Source organism: Micromys minutus, assembly GCF_963924665.1.
Source record: "Micromys minutus genome assembly, chromosome: 2".
Classification (NCBI taxonomy): domain Eukaryota; kingdom Metazoa; phylum Chordata; class Mammalia; order Rodentia; family Muridae; genus Micromys; species Micromys minutus.
This window is the reverse complement of record NC_137971.1, coordinates 46,540,293-46,549,360: the sequence shown is the minus strand read 5'-3', so window position 1 is coordinate 46,549,360 and position 9,068 is coordinate 46,540,293. Positions and strand designations below refer to the sequence as shown.

Below are 9,068 nucleotides of genomic sequence, written 5' to 3'. Positions count from 1 at the left end.
CTATTTCTGCGTCTACTCCTCTTGGGTGTATCTGCTTCCTTTTGTTCTAGAACTTTCAATTTTTCTGTCAGGTTGCTAGTGTATGCTCTCTCCAGTTTCTTTTTGGAAGCACTCAGAGCTATGAGTTTTCCTCTCAGTACTGCTTTCACTGCATTCCATAGGTTTGGGAATGTCATGTTTTCGTTTTCATTGAATTCTAGAAAATCCTTAATTTCTTTCTTTATTTCTTCTTTGACCCTGCTATCCTTTAACAGAGCGTTGTTTAGTTTCCATGTGTACATGGGCTTTTGTTGTCTTTGTTGTTATTAAAAATCAGCCTTAGCTTATGGTGATCTAAAAGGATGCATGGGAATATTTCAATCTTCTTATATTGATTGAGGCTCGTTCTGTGTCCAATTATGTGGTCAATTTTTGAGAAGGTGCCGTGAGGTGCTGAGAAGAAGGTGTATTCTTTTGTTTTAGGATGATATGTTCTGTAGATATCTATTAATTCCAGTTGGTGCATAGTCTCTGCTAGTTTTGCAGTGTCCTTGTTCAGTTTCTGTTTCCATGATCTGTCCATTGGTGAGAGTGGGGTATTAAAGTCTCCCACTATTATTGTGTGGGGTGAAATGTATTTTTTGAGCTTTAGTAGGGTTACTTTTATGAATGTGCGTGCTTTTGTATTTGGAGCATATATGTTAAGGATTGAGAGTTCCTCCTGACAGTTTTCCCTGGTAATGAGTAAAAAGTGTCCTTCTTTATCTTTTTTGATAACTTTTGGTTGGAAATTTACTTTATTTCATATTAGAATAGCCACTCCAGTTTGCTTCTTGGGCTGCTTGGAAGTTTTTTTCCCAACCTTTTTTCTCTGAGATAGTATCTGTCTTTGTCTCTAAAACGAGTTTCCTGTATGCAGCAAAAGGTTGGATTTCGTTTATGTATCCAGTCTAATAGCCTATGTCTTTTTATTGGGGAGTTGAGTCCATTTATGTTAATAGATATCAAGGAATAGTGGTTGCTGTTTCCTGCTATTACTGCTTTTGTAGGTTGAATTGTGTCTGTGTCTCTTTCTTCTTTTTGTTTTCTTGCTTAGGAGTTTTCTTGTTTTAACTAGGACATAGTACTTCTCATCGTATTGGGTTTTCTACTTATAATTCGTTGTAGTGCTGGCTTTGTGGTCAGATATTGTGTAAATTTAGATTTGTCTTGGAATATATTCATCTCTCCATCTATGGTGATTGATAGTTTTGCTGGATATAGCAGCTTGGGCTGGCACTTGTGCTCTCTTAAGAAGTGCATGATGTCTGTCTAGGCTTTCATAGTCTCTGTTGAGAAATCAGGTGTGATTCTGATTGGTCTGCCTTTATATGTTACCTGACCTTTTTCCCTTACTGCTTTTAGTATTCGTTCTTTGCTTTTGGCACTTGGTGTTTTGACCATTATGTGTCGGGAGGTATTTCTTTTCTGGTCCAACCTATTTGGAGTTCTAAAGGCTTCTTTTATGATCGTGGTCATCTCATTCTTAAGGGTAGAAAAGTTTTCTTCTACAATTTTGTTGAAGATATTTACTGTGCCTCTTAGTTGATATTCTTCTCCCTCTTCTATTCCTATTATCTTTACGTTTGATCTTCTAATTGTGTCCTGGATCTCCTGAACATTTTGGGTTAGGAGCTTTTTGGTTTTTGCATCTTCTCTGACTGTTTTGTCTATGTTTTCATTGTTGTCTTCATCTCTCGAGATTCTCTCTTCCATCACTTGGAGTCTGTTGGAAATGCTTGCATCTGTAACTCCTAATTTCTTTTTCAAGATTTCTACCTCTAGGATTTTCTCTTTTAATGTTTTCTTTATTGTGTTTATTTTTGTTTTAAATTCCTTCTTCCATTCCTTCATCTCTTTGGTTCTCTTTTCTTCTTGTTCTTTGAGTGTTTTTCTTATTTCTTCTTTAAAAGCTTCTAATTCTTTATTCTTTTCCTCCTGCTCTTGTTTAAGGATCTCTGTCATCATCTTGAGGTAAGATTTCAGGTCTGAGTCTTCTTTTTCTGGATAGTTTTGCATTCTGCTGTTTTCAGTGATGGGAGGACTGGGTTCTAGTGTTGCCAGGTTGTCTTGGTTTCCCTGGGGTATGCTCTTTTGCTTTCCTCTTGCCATCTTGTTGTCAGTGATATGTTCTCGGCTTTCCCTTGTACCTGGCCTGTGTCCCTGGATCTTCGCTGGTCCAGGTGGCAGATGGTCTGAGCCCTTTTCTGCTCCCCAAAACTGCCGGGTGGGAACAGAGGTCCCAATGCTGGTTCCTGGTCTTTGGATCAGGCAGGGCAGGGGCGCGCTTTCTGTACATGCTTGGCAGAGATCCCTCTGCCCCCTGGCTACTCAGATTTCCTTCTCACCAGGCCTTTACCTTTGGGCACTGCTGGTCCAGTTGGCAGACGGGCCGAGCCCTGTTCTGCGCCTCAAAGCTTTCCGAGCCTCTCTTGGAATTTCGGATGGAATTCTAGCACTTCTGCTTTTATATTGTCCATGGCCCTTTTACTTTGCGGCTTTTAATTTTCTTTATTCTGTACGTTTAGTGCTTTGACTATTGTGGCAAGGGGCGCTTTCTTTTCTGGTCCAACTTATTTGGTGTTCTGTATGCCTCTTGTGCATTTATAAGAATCCTTTCTGTAGGTTGGGGACATTTTCTTCTATGATGATTTGTTGAAAATATGTTTGAGTTCTTTGTGCTCAGAATGTTCTCCTTCTTCTATTAATGTATTCTTAGGTTTGGTCTTTTCCTAGTTTTTAAAGGGAGTAGCAGTGTGGAGCTTGGGTAAAAATTAAGCCTGTCATCATTTGTGGTAACACTCCTGTCTCAGTTAAACTGACAAAAAAGAATGCAGAGCAATATAAATCTATTCTGTCCAGGCATAGAGTCTCTCAAAATGCATCTCTGCGGCTGATATTTGGTCAGACTTTCCTGTAGTCTAGATTTGGTCAGAAACATCATTTGTGTACACATGGTAATGTGTACTAGACTTCCACAAATCTAAGTATTCCTTGATAGATAAGAGCTTTTTTTAATGTTTTAAAAAACAATATTTCCTATTGTTTGTGTCAGGAACTGTTTAGATTTAACATTTTTTGACTGATGTATCAGTTTCTTCTCTCATATCTTCTATGCCTGAGAATTTCGCTTGTAATCTGTTGGTGATGCTTGTGTCTGTGATTTCTGTTCTCTTACCTAGATTTTCCATCTCCCGATTACCTGCTTGTTTTTTTTGTTGCTTTTATTTCCATTTTCTGGACTTGAAAAGTTTTATTCATTTCTTCACCTGTTTGTGTTTTTCTGGATTTATTTAAGGGATTTATTCATGTCCTTTTGAAAAGATTCTATTTATCTTCCTAAAGTTGGATTTAAGGTCATTTCCTGTGCTTCAGCTGTGTTGAGATATGCAGAGCTTGAGGTAGTAGGATAGCTGGGCTCTGGGGGTGCCATATTGTTCTGGCTCTTGTTGACTGTGTTCTTATACTGGCATCTAGTCCATTGGGTTTGGGGGTTTTATAGGTTTAGATGCTGACTTCCGAGTTGATCTTTGTTCAATGGGTGGGTTTTTTTTATGTTTTTACCCCCTTGGTTTCTGTTTCTTCTCTGGTCTTCTGGACTGAGTGGAGTGGGGTTCTGGTGATGAGCAAGTCTTCAGGTCCAGTAGGGTATGTTTTCTTGAGGTTTTGTGGCCTGTATGAACTCTGTGGTTCCAGATGCCAATGTTGCCTCTAGGATTCCTAGTACAGGGTGATCTCAGGGGTTCCTAGTACTTTGTAGATGCCAGTAACCCAGAAGTCATATGCCAAAGTTGTGGCCCATAATATGGATCCTAGGTGATAGCGTATTGTTTAGGACTGTTGGATGTGCTTTTAGGGGAGTTTACAAGCAGAGAAAAGTCTTACCTGGGAGTCCTTAGTGTCTGGGAAAATAGTTGGAGCTGTGGAAAGAAATATGGAGCCTAGGGGATGAGTAGAGTTTGGGCATGCTGAGCTGTCTCTAAGGAGAGTTAGAGGCCAGTAGGTGCTGTTTTACACAGGGTCCCTAATACCTACAGCTGGGAAAGCTTGTGAGCCAGAATATGTAGCCCACGGAGTGGATAAGTAAAATTTTGGGTTGTTACCACCCAGTTCATCTTTTACTCTGTATGCAGACATTTCCATAACTTGATCTATTGTTTTTTCTCCTTTGAGGGTTGAGAACAAAGCCTAGACTAGTATACTAGTACTTGCTAGTATACCAGTGAACTAAATTTCCAGCCCAGTTTGAACCATTTTGGAGTTTGTGTTTCAACTGAGCCATCTATTTCATCCTGAAGCCACAATGAGCTGCAAGAAGCGCAAATCACAGATCCCATTCAATACACGGAAAAATAAGAAAATCAATGACTATTTCTCTCAGGTATGTCTGTAAATGTTGCTAGTGGGATATACTAATTGCTTTCTCAGCCACTATAGGCCCTAAGTCACATAGGATCTACTGCCAAGAAACTGCCTCACTGTTGATTGGAACAATGACATACTCTAGGTCTTTCTCACCTACTTCATTAGTTTGGTGAATGGCATCGAAGATAGGGAACTGTATTACAGCTTCCAGCCCAATCAAATTAGTGTTTAATAAAAAAAATACCTATTATAATCATGTCTAAAACATTAGTAAAATAGACTAAATATAGTATGTAATAACCTGTGAAACAAACAAGATCAATACTGTTTAATAGCATCAAAATGTGTGATTGGCTTTTTCAGTCATAATAATCTATATTTGTTTAGCACTTTACAGTCAAAATGGGTTTGTATATTTATTCATAGCATAACATTTATAGGAAAGTGACAAAGGTTTTGTTTATGAAAAACAGAGAACAAGAGTGGAGTTGCTTGGCCTGTGGTGAAGACTCGGGCAAGTTTACTGAGATATTCAGAGCCTAATACTCTCAGGCTCTGTCATGACAAATGATTGTGTCCTCGGAGACTAACGTGTTCCTTTATCACATCAAGACATGTGAGAAGTGTGAGGCATTTGAGGGGCAATGTCAACGCCTTTTTGTTGTTTCTTTGTGTCCAGGTTTTGGAAGGCAAGGCCTCCAAATAGCTAGAAGGCCCATGCCAAGCTGATATGTGGTTATTTCTGTCCTACTACATAATAGCAAGCTCAAGGAACACTTGTGATCTCTCTTTCCCTTTCAAATGTCTCAGGCCAGTAACAATGCTGTAATCCAGCATTCCAAGGCAGAGAATAGAAGATTTTGAATTTGAGACCAGAGTATAATACCTCAAAAAAGAAAATAAAACATTTAAAAAAGCTCTTATCTATCAAGGAATACTTAGATTTGTGGAAGTCTAGTACACATTACCATGTGTACACAAATGATGTTTCTGACCAAATCTAGACTACAGGAAAGTCTGACCAAGTATCAGCCGCAGAGATGCATTTTGAGAGACTATGCCTGGACAGAATAGATTTATATTGCTCTGCATTCTTTTTTGTCAGTTTAACTGAGACAGGAGTGTTACCACAAATGATGACAGGCTTAATTTTTATCCAATCTCCACACTGCTACTCCCTTTACTAGTGAGTGACTTTGCTGGCTTCTCATGATGAATATGACTTGGGGCTAATGAGTCTTTGAGGCAAACTAAGACAACTTCTCTTTTGGTGCTTTTTATCTGCCACTATGATAAAATAATCAGACAAAAGCAAATTAAAATAGGAAGCTGACCGTTTCTTACAACTCCTCGTGGGAAGTCATAGCAGCGAGGCCTTGAGAGTCAGTTACGTTGCATCTGCAGTCAACAGTAGAGAACAGTGAACATGCTCAGTTCCCCCATGATCAAACTTAAACAGTCCAGGATCCAACCTAAGGAATGTTGCTGACATGTTCTCAGGCTGGTTCTTATCAGAATTGATGAAGAAACACCCAACAGATGTTCCCAGAGACCCATATCCCAGGAATTTGTGGTACTCTCAAGCAGACAGTTAACAATAACCGCCATAAACAATTTTGGTTTTCATTGAGACTTCGCTATTTCTGAAATTTGACTTATGTCCTCCCGTTTCCCCCTCTTTGGTTCTTAACATGAAGTCCTATAAAAATAGGAGATGACGAAATTTACAAAAAAATGTGTACTTCAATATAAAAGACATGAGCTTTGTGTTAGAATCCACTATGTATTGGTATCTATCTATATAGAATGTAACAAACATATTTCATATGATGGTATCGATTTTTAGAGAATTTATATAATAAAGAAAAAAGTGTGCAAGTGTTTTATAATACATACTGCCTGAATGACAGTATTAAGGAAATATGAAAATTGTGAGTTTGAAGACAAACTGGGCTGCATACTGAATTCCATAGAAGTGTTAATTGCATAACAAGATTCTGTTTCACAAATTATTAAATAAAACACAGATTATTGAGCACCTTTTGCTATTGATGAAGAACTGGGTTTGATTTCCATCACCCACATGGTGATTCTTAAACACTAATAACTACCATTTAAGGGGATCTGATGCTTCTTCAGACCTCTGTGGGCACCAGGCAAGTACACTGAACACAATCAAATTAGGTAAAACATTCCATACATGAAATGAATAAATCTTAAAAAAATTAATGGTAAATAAATAGCTTAATAAAATGTTATTGTAACACACCTTATGCTTGAATAAGTTGAAATCTATATTAAAGATAATAAAAATGACATGCCATATAGAGAAGCTACTAGAGCTTTTGGTATCTGAATAACACTTTTGTCTTCACTCTTATTTTTTTAAGAAAGATTCGCCGCATGTAACAAAAGGAACGTTTGTCTCTGATTTGATAATGAGTTGAGCTTGTATTTTGGATCCAAAGATGAACCCTGATTTAATCCTACTTATTGGTGTTTTGAGATTGGTACTTAATTTCCCATATGAATTGTTTGTTGACATTAAAAATGGACACAGAACTAGAGTTGTCAGAGTTATAAATATCTACCTTTTACTTTTAGGTTCCCAAAGAAGATCAGAATGATCCCAGTATTTCTCAAGTAAAAGTGGACTCTAAAAAAATGCCAAGGGATATAACCAACAGCATGAACCAAAGACCACTTTCACCTAAGAAAATGCAGCAAGATCAGACTCCTCCCCTAAATAAGACAATTATGGTCACCTTGGGTGTGAACAATAGGAAACACAAAAGCATGAAATATAAACTCACACATAGGGGAACAAGTAGCTTGTATGCAGCACTCAACACTTTAGATGCTGTAGAAAAAGAGATAGAAAGTCAAAACGGTAAAAAAATGCTGGTATGTGGCAAAGAAGGAATTGAAGGGTACTTAAACCTTGGCATGCCCCTCTGCTGTATACCCGAAGGCAGCCATGTGGTCATTACATTTTGTCAATGTAAAATTAAGACAGAAGAAACTAAACAATTCTTTGAACCACCAGACCAAGCACCTACCAATTATGTTCAATTTTACGTTCATGCAGTTGGGAGTAAGAAAAAAAAGATTCTGAAGTGTGGGGAACTTCATAAACCAGGGAACAAACTCTGTGTGTATGGCTCCAAAGGAGAAAGCATCAGGGAAACTCTGAGGAAGGACGGCAGATTTTGTTCTTTCATAGAGAGTGACCATTGGAAGCTCATTAATGACCTGGACACCATCATAGAAAACACCCAGCCAGTTGATGAATTAGAGGGCAAGCTCTTTCAGGTTGCAGCTGTGCTACCAAAGAACCCTAGGGTATTCTCTGTCAGTGAGAATTCTGAGGTAGAGAACAGAAACTTCCAGAAACTAGAAGACTACATTGTAGATAAGTACCCTACACTGAAAAAAGAAGGGGAAAAACTCAGAGCATACATCAAGGAAGAAAGTGAAAAAAGAAGGAAGAAAGATTCCTTATTCGATGTGCATAAGGAACACTTTGGGAAATTGAAAAACAATTCTATTCCTGCTAAGGTTATCAAACAGATTTCCAAGGCCACTGACTCAGTTGGGTTTCTATGGTGGAATAACAATGGAAAGGAGGGCTGTGCCACCTGCTTTGTTTTTAAAGGACCGTACATTTTGACCTGTCGGCATGTGATAAGTAGCATTGTGGGTGAAGATGTAGATCCAAGTAAGTGGGCAAGCATAATTAGTCAGTGTGTAAAGGTGACCTTTGATTACGAGAAGTTCCCATTAGTAGAAGACAAGTTTTTTGTTCTTAAACCTTGGTTTGAGATAAATGATGAAGACCTGGACTATGCTGTCCTGGAGCTGAAGGAAAACGGACAACACGTTCCTGCTGGACTGTACAATGGAATAGGACCTGTGCCCCTTAGTGGGATAATTTATATCATTGGCCATCCTGAGGGAGAAAAGAAGTCTGTTGATGGCTGTGCAGTGGTCCCTCAAGATAATAGAGAAAGTAGATGTCTGGAAAATGTTCAAGCAAGAGATGAAGCAGGTTATCTTTCTATATCTTTTATCCATATGCACACAAAAAGAAGTTTCCCAGGACTATGTTACAACTCTGATGTGATTACTTATGACACCAGTTTTTTTAGTGGATCTTCTGGATCCCCAGTATTTGATTCTAATGGTTCCTTGGTGGCCATGCATGCTGCTGGCATCATATGTCCATACCACGGTGGCGTTTTTAATATCATTGAGTTCGGTTCTACTATAAAATCCATTCTTGATAATATTAAGCAAAAAACAGAGTGGTATAAAAAAATTTGGGGGAATGATCTGGATGTAGAAATGCTGAGCACAGATTCCTAAGGACTGGAAAGGGTTTAATCTATTTTACAACTTTAAGGGAATTGCTTTTGGTGTTTTGCTGCAGACAGTAATGTTTTATGAACTTTCAAAATGATTGATTTCACCAAAAAAAGGTAGTTCCATATTACGTCCAATGTAGCAGGAATTTTCACAGTTTTTAAAAACCTAAACAAAACCATCAATTGAACTATTTATATAAGGTCACGTGAAGGAGAAGATTAAGTACTAATGTGGTCTCAGAGATCCTCATGTCAGGAGATGTTAAGATGTGAAAAAGTTCAGAGCATAGAAACTGAACTTGTCTGCAAATTACTTCATGG

General features: G+C 38.3%; 1 protein-coding gene across 1 annotated transcript; it reads left to right on the top strand.

Moving 5' to 3' along the window:
* Window positions 1-4,321: 4,321 nt before the first annotated feature.
* On the top strand, window positions 4,322-8,748 carry LOC308417553 (serine protease FAM111A-like; the record flags this gene model as incomplete). Its single annotated transcript, XM_080912927.1, has 2 exons — window positions 4,322-4,399; window positions 6,988-8,748. The coding sequence occupies 2 exons, from the start codon at window positions 4,322-4,324 to the stop codon at window positions 8,746-8,748; spliced, it is 1,839 nt and encodes a 612-aa protein (XP_080769053.1).
* Between the last annotated feature and the right edge of the window lie 320 nt (window positions 8,749-9,068).